This window comes from Sapajus apella, unplaced genomic scaffold, assembly GCF_009761245.1.
Source record: "Sapajus apella isolate SASKATOON/1434 unplaced genomic scaffold, GSC_monkey_1.0 scaffold144, whole genome shotgun sequence".
NCBI classification, from domain to species: domain Eukaryota; kingdom Metazoa; phylum Chordata; class Mammalia; order Primates; family Cebidae; genus Sapajus; species Sapajus apella.
This window is the reverse complement of record NW_022437084.1, coordinates 627999-649460: the sequence shown is the minus strand read 5'-3', so window position 1 is coordinate 649460 and position 21462 is coordinate 627999. Positions and strand designations below refer to the sequence as shown.

The window sequence follows — 21462 nt, the reverse complement described above, 5'->3', positions numbered from 1 at the left end:
ATCCTGGTCAACATGGTGAAACCCCGTCTCTACTAAAAATACAAAAAATTAGCTGGGCATGGTGGCGCGTGCCTGTAATCCCAGCTACTCAGGAGGCTGAGGCAGGAGAATTGCCTGAACCCAGGAGGCGGAGGTTGCAGTGAGCCGAGATCGCGCCATTGCACTCCAGCCTGGGTAACAAGAGTGAAACTCCGTCTCAAAAAAAAAAAAAGAGATAGGGTCTCTTGAGAGGCTGAGGCAGGCAGATCACTTGTGGTCAGGAGTCCAAGACCAGCCTGGCCAACATGGTGAAACCCTGTCTCTACTAAAAATACACCAAAAAATTAGCTAGGTGTGGTGGTGGGCACCTGTAATCCCAACTACTTGGGAGGCTGAGGCAGGAATCACTTGAACCTAGGAGGTGGAGGTTGCAGTGAGCTGAGGTCCTGCCACTGCATTCCAGGCCTGGGCGACAGAGTAAGACTCTGACTGGAAAAAAAAAAAAAAAAGACAGAGGGTCTTGTGCTGTGGTACAATTATAGTTCAATCTCAAACTCATAGGTTCAATTGTTCTTCCTGCCTCAGCCTCCCAAGTAAGTGGGACTATATGTGTGTCCCATCATGCCTGGCTTTTTTTTTTTTTTTTTAAAGTAGAGACAGCATGTTTTTTGCCATTCTTGCTTTTCTATAAATAAATACTTGAGGCTGGGTAATTCATAAGAAAAGAGGTTTAATTGGCTCATGGTTCTGCAGGCTGTACAGGAAGCATAGCACTGACATCTGGTCCTGGGGAAGCCACAGGAAGCTTACAATCATGGTGGAAGGTGAAGAGGGAGCAGGAGCAAGACAGAGTGGAGGGTGGTAGGTGCCACACGCTCAAATAACTAGATCTTGCTAGTACTCACTATTGCAAGGGCAGCATCAAACCCCCATGAAGGATCTGCCCCCATGACCCAAACACCTCCCAAGCCACACCTTTGACATTGACTATTACATTTCAACATGAGATTTGGGCAGGGACAAATATCCAAGCTATATCATTCAGCCCTGGTCCTCCTCTCCCACAAATCTTATGTCCTCACATTGCAAAATACCATCATGCCTTCCTAACAGTCCCCTAAAGTCTTAATTCATTCCAGCATTAACTCAAAAGTCCAAACTCTATTCTGAGACAAGGCAAGCCACTTCTACATGTGAGCCTGTAAAATCAAGTTATTTGCTTCCAAGATACAATGGGGATATAGACACTGGGTAAATATTCTCATTCCAAAAGGGTGAAAGCCACAAGAAAGGGGCTACAGGTTCCATGAAAGTCCAAAATCCAGCAGGGCAGTCATTAAATCTAGTGCAAGGGGTGGGTTCCCAAGGCCTTTGGCATGCTCTGCTCATGTGGCTCCCTCAGGCAGAGATCATGGTTTGCAGACAGGCTGTATCATTGCCGGGTGGCCCTACAGAAGAAGGCACACCTGACTTTTCCAATGTCCTGCTGACCAAGGTGTCTCACCTCTTACGGTGATCCAAGAGTGAGGGCTCCTCCCTACTTGGACACCCACCAGGCTGGCAAGTCCTCCTTGGCTAAGAGCAGGAATAAGCACCTGGATGGCAGATTAGGTGACCCCCACACACCCATGGGTTTATGCCTGTCCACAGAGTTGAGTAACAATTGGGACTGCTGGGCTGAAGTCTCTAGTGGTTGGATTTTGACTGAGGTTGCATGGTCTAAATAGTTTTTTTCACTTATTTGGACTTCTGCTGGAATGGATGAGGCCTTTATTTACAGAGTCAACAAAAGGCTAGTGGGGGGAGGTGCTTTATTACAATGTGTTAGATCTCTACGAGGCAAAGCAAGCCTCTATGAGGAAGCTTATTTCTGACTTCTGTGTTACACTTGGTACTGTCCTATTGGACACATTGGTCAGAGTCACAATGGTGTATACTATCCAAAGATGTGAATATAGAGATACAGGAAAAAAGTTATGCAATAACCACAAAATTATCTCCTCATAATTGTCAAATCGATACCATAAATATCCCTGCACATATTTGTTCTCACAAAGATGAGTTCTATTGAATTAATTCTTAAAATTCATGGCTCAAAGAGAAGGAAAACTTTAATATGGGTAATAACAGACTGTACTACAAAAAGGGAAGGAAGGAAGGATCTCCTTTCCTTCGCCCCTTTCTTCCAATATTATTTTTCCCTGAAGTGGTCCTGTTCCCTTAATTTCTGGCCACTTCTCCTGAGTCCTGCCCTCATCTTTGGCTCCACCCGGGTCCAAAAGAGAAGTCCCGCCTCCGTCCCAGGCTCAGCCCTTCGCCTTGGGAACTATACTTTTTGGCTTTTACTGGCTTTTCCCCATGCCTTTGGCTCAATGTAATTTTGGCACGTTCCAACCGTTTTCATTACCTAGTCTGTGACTGCCACCCCTGTTCCGTCAGCGTAGCTAGCAGCCCTCCTTCCGCGTCAAAAGGCGCTTCAAGCCACTTTCTGCGAGAAATCCGGCCATGGGGCCGAGGTGTCCCCTCTCGGCCAGTTCTCCTTTTCCCTCACAAGGGGCTGTTTCCCAACCTTTGTACAGAGTGTAAACGTCGCGGCCAGCTTGGCCTTCTACTCAGCTCGCTAAAAGGGATTTACTTCCACGCCATTTTTGTCTTGTGTAAACTGGAGCCTAGGTATATGGACCCGTATTTATGAAGGATTGAGGCACCACGAAATGTGACGGCTTCGGTGCCCTTTCATCTTCCCGGCCATTTCCGGTGACCAGCGCCAAAACGGCCCCTTGGCCTTGTGTACGTCAGATACTCAAAGATGGAGGCCCCCGTGGGGCTACGGTGACAAGGGCGCGGCCATTTTGCTTCTGAGCGAACACTGGGAACGCTTCCGCCCTCGGTAGTTGCCGTAAGGCAGTGAGGAGGCTGAGAGATGAGGCCGGAGCTGACCAACTTCTGGGAAGTAAGTTCAGTCACTGGGCGGTCACTGTGGTTACGGGGGAGGAAATTCGGTCTGTGGCTGGGCGTGTTCGTGGACAGTGGTGAGGGACCCGGGTCTGTTGCCGCCAGCGTTTGATTACGCCAGTGGAATTCTTTCAGGAGCTTAGCGTGGGTGCGATTCCTATCGCAAGGGCGCTCTAAGGGGTCCCTGATGGGGTCTGTGTGTGTGTAGTTTGGTGGGTGTGGGTGGGTCTGTGGGTGTGGGTGGGTGGGTGTGATTGGGGTGCCTCTGGGACCAGTCACAGGGTCCTAGTGTGGTTTGTGGTTAAAAATCTCTAGAGATCTGCTACTGAGTGCCCAAGCCACATTCTGATGTCTTTGCTGTTGTCCTTTGACGGGGCTCAATGATTGCGAACTGGAGGGTTTGTTTCGTCAGCTATTAGGTTTATGGTTCGGGATGTGTTTGGCACTAAGTGACTGAGGAACTGTCTTGGGGGTTAAGGTAAGGAGATTTCTGGTGCAGGTTTTGGAATTAATCCGGGTGGCAGTTGTGTTACTGCTACAGATGTGTGGGCTGCAGCTCTGGAGGCCTGGGAAGCATGGCAGGTGGTGCGTTGAGCCCCAGCCCTGGCTACTGGAACAGAATTGATGATCATTAGTATTCCCCTTCTGCCCAAGACCCTTCTCCACGAATGGTTTTTAAATCCCCTTTGGCACCCTCCATCACCCCTTGGTCTTGAATCTTCAAAAATGGAAGTTTTCAGCGAGATCAATCATCTAGCACACATAAAAGTAGTATCTTTTATGTTTAAGATGTGGCTTCTACCCTTTGTCTGCAAGTTTCTAGTATATTCCTCTTGTATCCAAGAGGTTCTTTTGAGGTTCTTCCTGACACCAGTAAGATAACAGCTCTGCCATGGTAAACTCGGTTACTGAAGGATAACCTTTGTCAAATTTTTAGAATATTTCAATTTTAGACATGTATGTTATGTGCTTAATATTCATTATTCAGATAAATTATGTAAATGGTACTACTGTTTTCTCTTTTACTTTATATTATGTAATAAACATTTACAAGTTGTTTTTACTGTTTGAACCGGTGGTACTATGAGAGTGCATTCACATTGTTTATGCGTATGTTTGTTAGAAGTGAAGTGTTTTTAAATGTTGAGGTATCATTTTTAGGAAGGTTTTATGATTATCCATTTATCTATGAATTTTGTTTTTCCTGCCTTTCTTCTTCAATTTAGACTATTACTTTTATTGCAGTGTATTGCTTTCTGACTCTCCGTTCCTTATAATCTATAACGAAAGATCAATTAATTTTAGATATTTATTTTATATTTGGTCATCTTAGTATTACAATATTTTTCTCTCTGCCTAACATATTTTTGTGAAAATTTTTGAACCTATAGAAATATTGGCCGGGCGCGGTGGCTCAAGCCTGTAATCCCAGCACTTTGGGAGGCCGAGGCGGGTGGATCACGAGGTCAAGAGATCAAGACCATCCTGGTCAACATGGTGAAACCCCGTCTCTACTAAAAATACAAAAAATTAGCTGGGCATGGTGGTGCGTGCCTGTAATCCCAGCGACTCAGGAGGCTGAGGCAGGAGAATTGCCTGAACCCAGGAGGCGGAGGTTGCGGTGAGCCGAGATCGCGCCATTGCACTCCAGCCTGGGTAACATGAGTGAAACTCCGTCTCAAAAAAAAAATAAAAATAAAAAAGAAATATTGAAAGAAGTTTAAGGTTACCACTAATATGCCTACCACCTAGCTTTTACCATTGACATTGTATTAGACCAGCTCTATTAGTTATCTGAGTGTTCATCCATTCCTGTGTTTGTGAATCATTCCTTATTTGTTGTCAATTTTGGTATATTTCAAAGTAAGTTACGGACATAGGTACGATTCCTTTAAATAATTCTGCATATGATTAACTAGAATTCTACTAATAGCCTTTTTATTGCTTTCTTTATTAATAAGGAGATGTCTTATTTACAAATAATTTTGGTTAGGTATAAAGTGGAATAAAAGTGAATTTTGAAATGAAACAAAAATGGATTTTCAGTCCTGATTCTGCTTCGTGCTCTTTGCGTAATCGGCATGACCTGTGTCTCTTTCCTTGTTGGTCAAAAGAGAAGTTAAACATCTCTTCTTCAGGGTTATCTCTGAGGATTATTTGTAGTTATGTCTTTTGTAAAATTTGTATTTATATTCATTTTCTCTCTCCCTTCCTCCCTCTTTTTCTCTTTTTTCTATTAATGAAAACATTTAAAGCCATAAACCTATATTACTGCACAACCATCAGAAATTTTATTTTAAATGTAGAATGCTAATATTTTTCTCATGTAAACATGTGTTTTTCCAATGAAAAATCCAATGAAGAAAGTGAAAATGACCTGTCAGCACACTTTTGCCAATATTACCTTTTCAGAAAGTTCTAGAAATGGGATTTTGGGTTACCAGGGATACCTTTATTGGCAATTTTCAATAGAATGTTAAATTATCCCCAAGAAATGTTCTGCTCTCAATGCTGACTCGATCTGTATATGCTTGAGGAGAATGTAGGATTTTTCTATTTAAATTTTGTATCTAGTCACCTGACTAAAGGAATACAGACATATTAGGCAAATACTGAGAATTTGCCCCTTCTTATATTCAAAAGTCACCTTTGATTATTTTTTCATACTGCATTCTACTGAGTAACATTCTAGACCCAAGTTCTCAACTCTGACATTGTAATGTGAAAACAGCCTGAGATGAGATGTCATGGAATGCATCTAGCTGTGTTCCCATAAGACTTTACTTACAAAACAGGTGGTCCAGGTCCTGGATACTATATTACTGACTGTTGATTTAGGTGACCATATGGCTTTTCTGCACTAATTCAAAGTTGGGCAACTAGAGCCAATGGACTAAATCTGGCCCAGCACCTGTTTCTGTTAATAAATTTTTATTGGGACCTGGCCACATTTATTAGTCTATTTTTTTGTATATGGGCATTTTTTAGCTGCTACAGTAGGGTTGAATAGTTGCCATGGAAACCGTACACCTCTCTTTTAACACAGAAATTTTTTTTTAAATTAGTTTTATTGCTGACACTATTGATTATGAATAACATATAAACTTATTTGTTTGCCGGGTACGGTGGCTCAAGCCTGTAATCCCAGCACTTTGGGAGGCCGAGGCTGGTGGATCACGAGGTCAAGAGATCGAGACCATCCTGGTCAACATGGTGAAACCTCATCTCTACTAAAAATACAAAACATTTGCTGGGCATGGTGGCGCGTGCCTGTAATCCCAGCTACTCAGGAGGTTGAGGCAGGAGAATCGCCTGAACCCAGGAGGCGGAGGTTGCGGTGAGCCGAGATTGTGCCATTGCACTCCAGCCTGGGTAACAAGAGCGAAACTCCATCTCAAAAAAAAGAAAAAAAACAAACTTATTTGTTAATGTTATGGTAATTAGTATTTTATAGTCTTCTGCTATGCAGATATCTTAAAATATTTTTTCATCTGCTATCCTCCTACTTCATATGTTTTTATGAAATATTTTAACATTATATATATTTAAAGTTCCTGATATATTATTATCATTACTAGTTTTCCATTCAATACTGATTTAGGCTTTACTTCTTACCATCTTGTTCCTCTTCAGACCTTGCCCAACTGCTTACACTGGAGTCATCTTTCTTTTGCTTGAAGAATATCCATTAGGATTTGCTGTAATATATAATTCCTCAAGGATATTTTTGCTGAGTATGATTTATACATTTATACTTATAATACTTCACAATGTCAAGATGTGGATGGCCGCCAGGTGCAGTGGCTCATGCCTGTAATCCCAGCACTTTGGGAGGCCGAGGCGGGTGGATCCCTTGAGGCCAGGAGTTGAAGACCAGCCTGGCCAACATGGTGAAACCCCGTTTCTACTAAAAATACAAAAATTAGCTGGGCATGGTGGCACGCACCTGTAATCCCAACTACTCAGGTGGCTGAAGCAGGAGAATCACTTGAACCCAGGTGATGGAGGTTGTAGTGAGCAGAGATCATGCCACTAGAGTCTCAAAAAAAAAAGTTAAAGGTGTGAATGGTAATGAGAAATTTACAAAAGATAGTTCTTATTATTTGCTTAGGACAGTGTTCTCAAATTACAGTATATGTATCCTAGAATGTAAAAAGACCTTTGAAAAGGTAGATGGGTACACATGGTTTTAAAGACAAAATCTGTGCATCTTAACTACCCATGTGACCTCTTTTCTAAAATTGGTCTGCCTAAGGATTCCCCTGCTGCTGGGGCATCATGTCGTGATGATTCTTTTTACCACATCCTCTTTCGCTAACAGTAGTCATACCATGTCAACTTTATTTTATTTTATTTTATTTTTGAGACGGAGTTTCGCTCTTGTTACCCAGGCTGGAGTGCAATGGCGCGATCTCGGCTCACCGCAACCGCCGCCTCCTGGGTTCAGGCAATTCTCCTGCCTCAGCCTCCTAAAGTGCTGGGATTACAGGCTTGAGCCACCGCGCCCGGCCTCATGTCAACTTTATATATAAGGGAACTGTACCTCCCATATATTCAGAATGTTATATTTTCCTTGCCCAGATATAAAATTTCTGGAGCACCAAATAAAAGGACAGATAGATATTTTGGGGCCTTGATTTAAGGTGAGCATATAGGACCAGTGACAACATCTGGGCCTAAAGAGAATGTATCCCTCAGAGTAATTTGCTGTTTAGCCCACAGGTGCTGAGAACAAGAAATCAAGTGAAGGAAGGAGACAGAGTTTCCAAGACTTGGGTGTCATCATTTCTGGGGGTATCCTTGACTGCAGATTGAAGTTTTTCAGCAGAAATTTAGAGCTGATTCAGAAGAAACAAATACAGAACACCCAAGTTACCAGTAATTTCCCAAATCTAGGAGACAATGATGCAGGCCCAAGTGACTTTTGGTTTGTTTTATTCTTTCCTGTATTCTCCAGTGTATTTTCAAAGTCCTGTAAAAATCAGTATGATTAATCAGAAAAGTGTAAATTGGGAATTTCAGGACTTGGAGAAATCTGGACAAAGAAGGATCAGGGATATATTATTCATAGGATTCATACTGCATGATTCATGTTGGAAGTTGTGTCTGTGCAGGGCTCCATAGTTACATTTGCTATAAACTTGCCTCTAGGATCTCTGACAGCTATACAGGAGAATCATAAGTTACATCAACTGTGAGAAAGCAGACCAGTTTCTTGAGGGATATTAATGTTTCATGGCACATAATTCTGAGGCTTAGATACATCTTTAATAGTTCTTCACAGAGGTGATGTGGTAAGTGGTGTTCTTTTTTATTTTTTTGAGATGGAGTTTCACTCTTCTTGCCCAGGCTGGAGTGCAACGGCAAGATCTCGGCTAACCATGTGTGCCTGTAATCCTAGTTACTAGGGAGGCTGAGGCAGGAGAATTGCTTGAACCTGGAAAGCAGAGGTTGCAGTGAGCTGAGATTGTGTCACTGCACTCCAGCCTGAGCAACAGAACAAGACTCCGTCTCAAAAACAGCAAAACAAGCATACAAAAAAAACAAATTTGCTTAATCATCTAATAATCTCTTGTTCTTCATACATATTTTATTTCGTTTCTTTCATTTCATTCAGAATAAAATAATATATGGTTAACTATATTAGCCATAGTTATCTAGGATGCATTGCCCTGTGATAGTTGCATCTGCAATCTCTTCATTACAGAGTTTGATAATTGGCCTGAAAGCTCATAGTGAATTTAAGAATCTGTATTACTCATCTACTTGTAACTGGCATATACTTATAACTAGTTTGGTACTGGGAAATATATGCTATATATTGTAAGTGTTCTTTCATTAGCAAGAGGATTGGATAGCTATGTATTACAGAAATTTCTTTGACTTTTCAACTTTGTTGAAAATAGATGACTGCACAATTACAGAATATTTTACTAGGATTCTTATTCTGTTGCAATGTACTGAGGAAAAAACCCACCAGCCTCCTATATGGTAAAAATGAGCAGAATGACTTCCTTGACACTCTTTTCCTATCACCGAAAGAGTATCACTTCATTAAACAGGAGTGTGTTATTACAGGAATCCCTAACACTGGAGGATGTGGCTGTGGACTTCACTTGGGAGGAGTGGCGACTCCTGGGCCCTACTCAGAAGGACCTGTACCGGGATGTGATGTTGGAGAATTACAGCAACCTGGTGGCAGTGGGTGAGGACAGCTGCCTTGTGTCATTCAGAGGGTGGCCAGTCAGTGACCGTCCTTTCTCAGCTGCTTACCTTTAGTACTCTGAAGGGGTAGATTCTCACATCATTCTCTTGTCTCATGCAAGACAGTAAAATCTATCTTGTGAGAGAAAAGCCTTGATGTTACAGAACTGATACCTGTGTAGTTCTTAAAATGTCACATTCTCCCCTTTCAACATTGCCAGCCTAGTTTGAGATGTCTAAGTCTTCTGTCATTTCTCATGAACAGGGTATCAAGCCAGCAAACCAGATGCACTCTTGAAGTTGGAACGAGGAGAAGAACCTTGCTGCACAACAGAAGATGAAATCTACACTCAAATCTGTTCTGGTGAGTGAGAGGACCAGCCAGATGGGCAGCTAGACATCACGCTCTGCTCACACAAAGCAGATGTCAAAGCAGTGAGGGCATCTGAAGACAAAGCAACGGCCCCTCCGTGACTCCTTCCCAGAGAAGAGCTCTTTTTTTTTCTGTAGTATGGAAAATATGCGCCACTTTCTTTTCCTTGAGATTTCATCTTTGTTTATTTTATATACGTCTCGTTTTTGTCTACATAATTATATTAGGATTTTCACATCTGCCTTTTCTCATCCACTGTCACAGTGTCTCTGCTTGTGTATTACCTCCTTTGCTATGAAATTCCACTTTCTAGGCTTCTCCAGAAAGAGATACCTTTGAACTCATTACTTGTTTTGTGATACTGTGTCTTCCTGCCCTAGTAGGAAAACAATATTTTTCCTTCATTATTCCCACTCTGGATGCTGTGCCCATGATAACCTGGTCTCTGACGGGCATTTATGTGCTTCTTAAGTTCTCTTATTCCCCCTATACTGAATACTGAGTTCCTCCATACTTTTTTTTTTTTGAAACAAGGTCTCATCTGTCACCCAGGCTGGAGTGCAGTGGCGCAATCATGGCTCACTGCAGCCTCGACCTCCTGGTCTCAAGCAATCCTCCCACCTCAGCCTCCTAAGTGGCTGGGACTACAGGCACACACCATCACGCTCAGCTGATTTTTGTTTTTCTTGTAGAGACGGGGTTTTGTCATGTTGCGTAGGCTGGTCTAAAACTCCTCAGCTCAAGGGATCTCCCTGCCTTGGTCTCCCAATGTGCTGGGATTACAGTGTGAGCCACTGTGCCCAGCTTCTTCCATTTTCTTTTCTGTTCTCATAACTCTTAAAGATTTCCTTCATTCCCATGAGTTAATTCTTTGCATTCTCTGGAAGAGACTACAAAATTGACTTCTGCTTTAATATTATCTAATGTATACTTTATTTCCATGTATTTTACTTGTCTTCATGACAACTAACCTGTAACTTCCCATTTTGTGTATGAGGAACAAGAATAATCTTCTCTCCGAGAATAATGCTTTTGGCAATCCTTATTTAATTTTATTTTATCTTTTATATTTTTATTTTAGATTCAGGAAGTGCATATACAAGTTTGTTTCATGGATATATTGCCTGATGCCAAGGATTCAATAGAAGCTCAATTCTGTCACCCAAATAGTGAACATAGTGCCCAACAGGTGGTTTTTCAACCCTTGCCTTCCTCCCTTCTCCGTGTTGGAGTCCCCAGTGTCTATTGTTCCTGTCTTTGTGTGTACCCAATGTTTAGCTCTTGCTTATAAGTGAGATTACACAGTATTTGGTTTTCTGTTTCTGAGTTACTTCACTTAGGACAATGGCCTCTAGCAGCATCCATGTTGCTGCAAATGACATGCTTTTATTCTTTTTTATGGCTTCATAGTATTCCGTGGTGTATATGTACCACAGTCATCCAGTCCACCATTCATGGGCACCTAGGTTGATTCCATGTCTTTGCTACTGTGAATCGTGCTACAGGCTTTCCTGTTTAAATTCAGCATCTCCTTCATTACTGCACGTCATAAATTCTGCCTATCCTAGCATTACCTTAAATGTTTTCTGCCTGCTGAACTCTCTTCAAGTTCTCTACTTTAAGATAAATTTTTGGCCGTGTGCGGTGGCTCACGCCTGTAATCCCAGCACTTTGGGAGGCCGAGGCGGGTGGATCACGAGGTCAAGAGATCGAGACCATCCTGGTCAACATGGTGAAACCCCGTCTCTACTAAAAATACAAAAAATCAGCTGGGCATGGTGGCGCGTGCCTGTAATCCCAGCTACTCAGGAGGCTGAGGCAGGAGAATTGCCTGAACCCAGGAGGCGGAGGCTGCGGCCGCCATTGCACTCCAGCCTGGGTAACAAGAGCAAAACTCCAACTCAAAAAAAAAAGAAAAAAAAAGATAAATTTTTCATTAATTAGAAAAGACCTTTTAATATCCTATATTATTTCTAGCCCAAACCATCAGACGTTTATGTCTGCTGCAAATTATTTTCTTCATAGTTTTGCTAATTCTGAACTTTCTTTAATTCATCTTAGATGTTTTCACTGCATTCATTTCTGTATAGCTTTTGTTGTTTTCATATTTTTAAACAGTGTTATTGAGAGACAATGCACATATCACATGATTTCACCCATTTAAGGTGTACAAGTCAGTGGTTTCTAATCTATTCACCTAGGTGTGTAACCATACTACAGTCAATTTTGGAACATTTAATATGTATAAATGTATATTCTCAAATAGTCTCGATAATTATAGTTTTGCAGAAAGTTTTGAAATTGGGAAGTCTGAGTCCTCCAACTTTATTCTTTGCTTTGAAGATTGTTTTGACTATTCTGAGTCCTTTGAATTTCCATTTGAAGTTTAGAATCAGTTGGAAATTTCTACAAAAATGGTGGCTAGGATTTTGGTAGGTATTGCACTGAGTCTGTGTAACAATTTGGGGGAGTATTCCCATTTTTATCATATTAAGTATTCGGATTCATGAACCTTGGACAATTTTACATCTTGTTAGGTCTTTGACTTCTGACAATGCTTTATTGCTTTCAGAATATAAATTTGGCACTTCCTAAGTATACTCTTTTTTTTTTTTTTTTTTAGTTTTTGTTTCTTATTTTTACTTTTTTTTGTCTTTTGTTTTGTTTTGTTTATTTTTTATGTTTTCTTTTTTTTCTTTTTTTTTTTTGAGACGGAGTTTCGCTCTTGTTACCCAGGCTGGAGCGCGATCTCGGCTCACCGCAACCTCCGCCTCCTGGGTTCAGGCAATTCTCCTGCCTCAGCCTCCTGAGTAGCTGGGATTACAGGCACGCACCACCATGCCCAGCTAATTTTTTGTAATTTTAGTAGAGACGGGGTTTCACCATGTTGACCAGGATGGTCTCGATCTCTTGACCTCGTGATCCACCCGCCTCGGCCTCCCAAAGTGCTGGGATTACAGGCTTGAGCCACCGCGCCCGGCCTATTTTTTATGTTTTCTTAAGTATATTCCTACGTATAGTGTTCTTTTTGTTTCTGCAGTTAATAGAATTGTTTTCTTGATTTGTTTCAGATTATTCATTGCTAGAATATAGAAATAAGATTAATTACTTTTTTTTTTTTTTTTTTAAGTTTTTAGTTTATTAAGCTTCTCGTGAAAAATCCACAACGGCCATAGATAACATCATTGCAGCACCTTTACTCCTTCGGCTGTGATCCAATCTCCAGCTCACTTTTTGCCCGTGCCAACATTGGCCTTTGCAGTCCCCCTGACTTTCTTCGTTCTGTTCTTGCGTTCCTTTCGTTGCTTTCTTGAGGTCTTTTTCTTCCCATACAGGCCATGTCTTGCAAGTCTATGTTTGGGTTCATTTTTCTTTGCATAATCCAGGGAATCATAAATCATGCCAAAGCCAGTTGTCTTGCCACCACCAAAATGAGTTCTGAATCCAGATACAAAGATGACATCCGGTGTGGTCTTGTACATTTTGGCTAGTTTTTCCCGAATTTCTGTCTTAGGCACTGTTGCCTTCCCGGGGTGAAGGACATCCATGACCATTTGTTTCCTCTGAAGCAGTCGGTTGGTCATGAACTTTCTAGTGCGGATAGTTACTGTGTCGTTCATGATGGCAGCCTATCCTTACACAGCCGGGGAGGAAAAGAGCGATTAATTACTTTTCTATCACATTTTGATGACACCTAGTACCAGTTAATCATGTTTCTTGTCGTATGTGATTACTGTTTCTCCTTCAGTGATCATTGTGATGTGATATTATCTTGATTATAAAAAGTTTCTGTTCTCCTCCTAAACATTCTTCAGTATGCTGCAAACATGTGATTCTCTCCTTTAGAACTTGTGCTTTTGGCTGGGCGAGGTGGCTCACAGCTATAATCCCAGCACTTTGGGAGGCCAAGGCAGGTGGATCACTTGAGTTCAGGAGTTTGAGACCAGCTGGCCAACATGGTGAACCCTGTTTCTACTAAAAATACAAAAATTAGCCGGATGTGGTGGCACATGCCTGTAATCCCAGCTACTTGGGAGGCTGAGGTGGGAGAATCACTTGAACCCCGGAGGCAGAGGTTTCAATGAGCCAAGATCACGCCACTGCACTCCAGGCTGGGCAACAGAGTAAGACTCCATCTCAAAAAAAAAAAAATCACACACACACAACTTGTGTTTTGATAGCGTACTATATTCCAAAGCTATCAGCAATACAAATAAGAAAGAAAAAAACATACCATGTCCTTATTATTCACATTGCTTTTGTTCTCTTAGAAGTAACCATATAATCAGTAATAAGTGGATCTACAAATAACACATCTTGGAGTAAAACTTGCTCTAAGGAAAGGTAAAGCAGCTAGTGGAACAGGAAGTGTCAGGAGTTGGCGCTGTGCTTGTAGGGTGGGAACAGCTCTTTGTTAAGGTGCCTTTGAGCGGATAGATAATGAACGTGTGTAGGGTCCCTGGATGAAGAGTGTTCCAGGTGTGAGACAATGAGAAGCTGAAAGACGTGACCCTGGAGTGTGTTTGAGGAAATTCTAGGAAGCTTAAATGGATAGAGTAGAGTGAGCAAAAGCAAAACTGTCTGGAAATATGAACAGTGGGGTCACAGTTGGAGGTTTTGGTACAGAGGTCACATACTGCCTGTCAAGGGCATTCATAACCTTGATTTTATTCCAGATGAGTTGAGAACACATTAGGGAGTTTTGAGTAGAGGAGTGACATGATATAACTAATTTTTTTCATAGGTTACTTTGCCTGCTATGTAGAAGGTGGACATTAATGGAGAGGAGAGGGAACTGCTACACTCATGCTTACAGTTTTTGACAGTGAAATAATACAAATTAAAATCATCAAAGATAAAAAGTACAGAAAGAATAATCCAGGAGAAACTAGGTGCAAGCTTTCAGTTCTCCTGTTCTAGTGGAGTTGCACAAAGTGCTGAATTTTCCCTGCAACAGTGTTTGACAACACATGTGAGGTTGTTGCCAACTAGGGAAGCTCATCCAAGCCCAGTGTCTCTAGCCCCACACAGTCAAAAGAATATAATGTGTCCCAAAGCCTGAGACAGGCAAAACCAGGTGTCCACCATAAATCACATTGCTAGCATAAACTCTCTGATATGAGCTAAGCCCTCAGGCATTAAAAGATACCCTTAGCAGGCAGAATATTCCAGGGACTCAGAGGTTATCTTTTAGAAGCCAGTAAAGACAAGAGTTCTTTCTTTGGAATGTGTAGGGTTGCAACCCAGCCCTGCTGAGTTGACACTTTGCTGCAAATCATTGTTTCCTCTGTCCTTAGGAACATGGGATATAGTTAGGTCATTAGTTGGAGTCTTAAGTATAGAATCTTTCATCTAAACTTAAGATTGTGCTTTGGGAAAATCAGTTTAATGGTGGTATGTAAAATGAAGAAGAATAGCAAGTTTGGGGAATGTGATAATCACTCAGTATGTCACAGGGATCTCACATTCTTCTTTTTTTAACGTATGATTTTTTTTCCCACTCTTACCAAGGCCGGAGTGCAGTAGCACAATCATGGCTCACTGCAGCCTCAGTCTTCTGAGCTCAAATAATCCTCCCACCTTAGCCTAGGTGGGACTACATGGCACCACACCCAGCTAATTTCTGTATTTTTTATAGAGAAAGGTCTCACTGTGTTGCACAGTGTGGTCTCAGATTTCTGGGCTCAAGTGATCCTCTTTGCCTCACCCTCCCAAAGTGCTGGGATTACAAGCATGAGCCACCATGCCAGGCCATGATTACTTTTTAATTCCTAAATAAAAATTACATATATTTATCATGTAAAACATGTTGTTTTGAAATACGTGTGCATTGTAGAATAGCTAAATTGAACAAATTAACAGATATACTACCTCACATACTTCCTTTTTTTGTGATGAGAACACTAAAATCTAATAGCCATTTTCAAGAGGCTGTCACATTCTCACTCACCACGTTTGGATGTTTGTTTTGTACACCTGGGTCTCCACTTGTGCACCTGATCATAATAGTCAGTGTTTGATTCATTTCAGTGGACTTAACAAATTCCTAAACTTTACATGTTGCAGTAACGAAATCCTTGGCCCTGTGCCTTCACTCTTTTTTTTCTACATTTCCAACGAAAATGTCATCCAGTACTCTTTCTTTGAATAATTTGTAAATGTTGGATGTCGGCCGGGCGCGCTGGCTCACGCCTGTAATCCCAGCACTTTGGGAGGCCGAGGCGGGTGGATCACGAGGTCAAGAGATCGAGACCATCCTGGTCAACATGGTGAAACCCCGTCTCTACCAAAAATACAAAAAATTAGCTGGGCATGGTGGTGCGTGCCTGTAATCCCAGCTACTCAGGAGGCTGAGGCAGGAGAATTGCCTGAACCCAGGAGGCGGAGGTTGTGGTGAGCCGAGATGGCGCCATTGCACTCCAGCCTGGGTAACAAGAGTGAAACTCCGTCTCAAAAAAAAAAAAAAAAAAATGTTGGATGTCATCTACATTGCTATTTCCAGATAAGCCCTTTTTCAAGATTTATATATTCAACAATTTCTTCATGTTTGTACTTGGATATGTAGTAATCATCTTGAATTATATATGTTTCACAATGCATGCTAAAATTTTCCCTTCATTCTAGATACTATGAATCTGGCTAAAGTCATATAATTTTTTTTTTTTTGAGACAGAGTCTCTCTGTGTCGCCCAGGCTGGAGTGCAGTGGTGTGATCTCAGCTCACCGCAACCTCCATCTCCTGGGTTCAAACGATTCTTGTGCCTCAGCCTCCCAAGTAGCTGGGACTACAGGCACATGCCACCATGCCTATTTTTTGTATTTTTAGTAGACATGGGGTTTCACCATGTTGGCCAGGCCTCATGTGATCTGCCCACCTCATCCTCCCAAAGTCCTGGGACTACAGGTGTGAGCCACTCTGTCTGGCCTGAAGCCATATAAATTTTGGAATAATCTTTGAGTTCTCACTTCCATTAACCCTTTTTCACCCCTCCCATTGAACCCATTAGTGAACCGTGTCATTTCTTTATGTCTTGATTTTCTCTACCTCTTATATCTTCATTGTTCCATTAACCACATTTCACAAAATGCAATTACCTTTTTTATTTTTTTGCTTCCTTGTTAATTCATTTTTTCCTAACTAAAATTAAACCTTTGTGAAAATCGGCTGAGCATAGTGGCTCATGCCTGTAATCCCAGAACTTTGGGAGGCTGAGGCAGGTGGATCTTCTCGAGCTCATTAGTTCAAGACCAGCCTGGATAACATGGCAAAAACTCATCTCTACCAAAAATACAAAAAATTAGCTGGGTGTGGTGGCACATGCCTGTGGTCTCAGTTACTCAAGAGGCTGAGGTGGGAGGATCACTTGAGCCTGGGAGGCAGAGGTTGCAGTTGCAGTAAGCTGAAATTGTGCCACTGCACTCCAGCCTTGGAGACAGAGTGAGACCCTGTCTCAAAAAAAAAAAAAAAGAAAAGGAATATGTTAGTACATCCCAAACATGAGTGTAATGACTTACACATAGATGTTATTCAGCAAATATTTGTAGAATAAATTAATACAACCTTTGTTATTTGGGATCAACCTGTGTTGTCTGATATTCCAATAATTTCTATGGTCTAGTGTCCTGCCAAATTTTGGGGTTCCCTGCTAAAAGTGACCTGTTTATGTTTGACTATCTGTATATTGTGCAAAGACCTATTTAGAAAGCAGCCAAATCTATATACATTGTGAATTATGTAGCCTTGTTTGTACAGTTGCTTTTACTTTTAGGTGTGTTTATATTATTGTGTGTTATTTGTAAGAAATTAAGGATATTTATACATGGAATTTCCTTGATGTGTGACGGATAAAAGGAATCTTACACATCTCTCCCAATGTGTAAGAGATGAGGGATATTTATATATAGGATTTCCTTTATGCTGAAATAGGGTTGTCACTAAAGAGTGACCTCACACCAAGGCAGTTTTCAAAAGTAGTTTAAATAATTTATTTCAAAGCAAGATGATGGAGTGATTGACTGTTCTCTTCTTTCCTAGAAATCAGGAAAATTGATGATCCTCTGCAGCATCACTTGCAAAATCAAAGTATTCAGAAGAGTGTGAAACAATTCCATGAACAGAATATGTTTGGAAATATTGTCAATCAGAACAAAGGTCATATCCTGCTGAAGCAAGATCATCAAACTTTTGACTTACATGAAAAACCTTTAAAATCAAATTTAAGTTTTGAAAACCAGAAAAAGAGCTGTGGCCTAAAGAACTCTGCTGAGTTTAATGAAGATGGGAAACCCCTTTTTCATGCTAACCATAAACAATTTTATACTGAAATGAAGTTTCCTGCAGTTGCAAAACCTATTAATAAGACCCAGGTGATTAAGCAACAGAGAACTCACAACATAGAGAAAGCCCATGTATGCAGTGAATGTGGGAAAACCTTCCTCAAGTTGTCTCAGTGTATTGATCATCAGAGAGTTCACACTGGAGAAAAACCTCATGGATGTAGCATGTGTGGGAAAGCTTTCTCCAGAAAATCCAGGCTAATGGACCATCAGATAACTCATACAGGATTAAAACATTATGAATGCACTGAATGTGACAAAACCTTCCTCAAGAAATCACAGCTCAATATACATCAGAAAACTCATATGGGAGAGAAACCTTATACATGTAGTGAATGTGGGAAAGCCTTCATCAAAAAGTGTCGGCTCATTTATCATCAGCGAACCCATACAGGAGAGAAACCCCATGGATGCAGTGTATGTGGGAAGGCCTTTTCTACAAAGTTCAGTCTCACTACGCATCAGAAAACTCATACAGGAGAAAAACCCTATATATGTAGTGAATGTGGAAAAGGCTTCATTGAGAAGAGGCGTCTTATCGCACATCATCGAACTCATACTGGTGAGAAACCCTTTGTATGCAATAACTGTGGGAAAGGATTCACTTTGAAAAACAGTCTTATCACACATCAGCAAACCCATACAGAAGAGAAATTATATACATGCAGTGAATGTAGAAAAGGCTTTTCAATGAAGCACTGTCTCATTGTACATCAACGAACTCATACTGGAGAGAAACCTTATAAATGCAATGAGTGTGGAAAGGGCTTCACCTTGAAGAGCCCACTCGTCAGACATCAGCGAACACATACTGGAGAGAAACCCTATGTTTGCACCGAATGTCGAAAAGGTTTTACCATGAAGAGTGACCTCATTGTACATCAGCGAACTCATACTGCAGAGAAGCCATATATATGCAACGATTGTGGAAAAGGCTTCACTGTGAAGAGCCGCCTTATTGTGCATCAGCGAACTCACACAGGAGAGAAACCCTATGTATGTGGTGAGTGTGGAAAAGGCTTTCCAGCAAAGATCCGGCTAATGGGACATCAACGAACTCATACAGGAGAGAAACCTTATGTATGCAGTGAGTGTGGAAAAGGCTTCACTGAGAAGAGTCATCTCAATGTACATCGGCGCACTCATACAGGAGAGAAACCCTATGTATGCAGTGAATGTGGCAAAGGCTTAACTGGGAAAAGCATGCTCATTGCACATCAGCGAACTCATACTGGGGAGAAACCTTATATATGCAATGAATGTGGAAAGGGCTTCACCATGAAGAGTACTCTCAGTATACATCAGCAAACTCATACTGGAGAAAAGCCGTACAAATGCAATGAATGTGATAAAACCTTCAGGAAGAAGACATGCCTCATACAACATCAGCGATTTCACACAGGAAAGACTTCCTTTGCGTGTACTGAATGTGGAAAATTCTCTTTGCGCAAAAATGACCTCATTACACATCAGAGAATTCACACGGGAGAGAAACCATACAAATGCAGTGACTGCGGGAAGGCCTTCACTACAAAGTCAGGGCTCAATGTTCATTCAAGAAAACATACAGGAGAGAGGCCCTATGGATGTAGCGATTGTGGGAAAGCTTTTGCCCACTTGTCTATTCTTGTTAAACACAAGAGAATTCACAGGTAGTCATTTTTGGAAAGCCTCCTGCCAGATGTAGGCCCTGAAGATATCTGCAAAGAAGAGTAATTTCATGAATGCAGAGTATTTGGTTGTTTAATGATTAATTACCTCATGTTTTGTGTCAGAAAAAACATATAAAATATTTGAGAAAATATTTTAGGACATTATGTCTAAAGATCGTATACTGAGAAAAATCCTGTGAATGTGGCAGACTATGAAAGCCTTTTGTGGGAAGATAGACCCTCTCAGAAATGATCATCATAGATCATGAATAAACTACTAATTGGTGGAAATGTAATAATTATGGGAAAGCCTTTGCCCAGAAATAAAACCTCAGTAGATTGAGAGAGTTCATAATGGAGAAATATTTCCCTCTGGCAGTGAACATGGCAGGGTTTTCAGTAAAATGTTTTGCCTCATGTCCTAGGAAATAATGCAGAAAAAAATTTATGAAAACATTCAATGTAAAACACTTTTAGGAAAATATCAGAGAACTTAATGAAGGAAAGAAGCCTTTGAAAAATGATGGATGAGAGCTTTCTGTCACAATTCTTACCTTAACAGATAATATGCCTCATGTGCATTTGGGAACAGGATAGCTTGAGCCATGTTTCTAGTTGCCTTGTCACCGATTTTATACATTTTAAATTGTGACTTTCTCTAATCACGAATTAAAATTTAATATTGTATACAATACAAGAGTATTTTATGCTTGCCTCATTTTATTATATGATTAACTTCTGAATTCCTTTGGTTCTAAGTCTGTTATTTCAGAATAATTGAAGTACTTCAGAATGAAACTGGATACAGTGTATTCAATTCATAAGTGTAATTGAACATACTTGAATGTGTTTAAGTTTTGAAATTAATATAAATAAGATGTTTTTGTAAGTTTTTATTTTGAAATAAGTTTGGATTCACAGAATCTTATCAAAATATTCCAGAGTTCTTGAATGCCCTTAACCCAGCTTCTTCCAAAGGTAACACCTTACATAGGCATAGTTCACTATCAAATACAGGAAAGTGAAATTGTTACAATACTGTTAACTGCAGAATTTATTTGGATCTCACCAGTTTTAACAAGCCTGCATTTTTGTTTGGTTTTTATCTGTAGTTTTAAGAAATCTTATATATTGGCCGGGCGCGGTGGCTCAAGCCTGTAATCCCAGCACTTTGGGAGGCCGAGGCAGGTGGATCACGAGGTCAAGAGATCAAGACCATCCTGGTCAACATGGTGAAACCCCGTCTCTACTAAAAATACAAAAAATTAGCTGGGCATGGTGGCGCGTGCCTGTAATCCCAGCTACTCAGGAGGCTGAGGTAGGAGAATTGCATGAACCCAGGAGGCGGAGGTTGCGGTGAGCCGAGATCGCGCCATTGCACTCCAACCTGGTTAACAAGAGCGAAACTCCACCTCAAAAAAAAAAAAAAAGAAATCTTATATATTGATTCATGTCACCACCTCCACAATTGAGATTCAGAATTTTGCATCAGTGCAAACTCCTTCATGCTACATTTTATAGTCACAACCTCTCCAACCCTAACCCCTGGCAATCAGAAATCTTTTCATGTTTAGTTTTGTTATTAGTAGAATGTTATAAAAATGGAATCATACAGCATGTACCCTTTTGGTACTGGCTTTTTGACCTAAAGCAAATAACCTCAGATCCATCCAATTTGTTCTATGTATCATATATTGTTTTATTTTTATGGGTGACTAATAATCTATGATATGAATATACCACAATTTGTTTATTCACCCATTGAAGGATACTAGGGTTGTTTCTACTTTTTCTTACCTTTTTTTTTCTGAGATGGAGTTTCACTCTCTTTGGAGTGCAATGGTGTGACCTCAGCTCACTGCAACATCCGCCTCCTGGGTTCAAGCAATTCTCCTGCCTCAGCCTCCTGAGTAGCTGGGGTTACAGGTGCCTACCACCATACCTGGCTAATTTTTTTTTCTT

General features: G+C 41.0%; 1 protein-coding gene and 1 pseudogene across 5 annotated transcripts; one reads left to right on the top strand and one right to left on the bottom strand.

The window, feature by feature from the left end:
* The first annotated feature begins 2808 nt into the window (after nucleotides 1–2808).
* On the top strand, nucleotides 2809–20207 carry ZNF615 (zinc finger protein 615). 4 transcript variants are annotated; one of them, XM_032264343.1, is made up of 5 exons: nucleotides 2850–2932; nucleotides 7650–7851; nucleotides 9013–9139; nucleotides 9404–9502; nucleotides 17547–20207. In XM_032264343.1, the coding sequence occupies exons 2-5, from the start codon at nucleotides 7837–7839 to the stop codon at nucleotides 19502–19504; spliced, it is 2199 nt and encodes a 732-aa protein (XP_032120234.1). In that variant the 5' UTR covers nucleotides 2850–2932; nucleotides 7650–7836; the 3' UTR covers nucleotides 19505–20207. The 4 variants fall into 4 exon arrangements, with proteins under 4 accessions (XP_032120233.1, XP_032120234.1, XP_032120235.1 ...); XM_032264344.1 differs by lacking the exon at nucleotides 7650–7851 and adding an exon at nucleotides 3792–3829 and having other exon boundaries at nucleotides 2858–2932; XM_032264342.1 differs by lacking the exon at nucleotides 7650–7851 and having other exon boundaries at nucleotides 2809–2932.
* Nucleotides 12621–13146, bottom strand: LOC116540730 (annotated as a pseudogene). Its single transcript, XR_004264567.1, has one exon. The product of XR_004264567.1 is annotated as a 40S ribosomal protein S24 pseudogene (transcript).
* Nucleotides 20208–21462: the final 1255 nt, after the last annotated feature.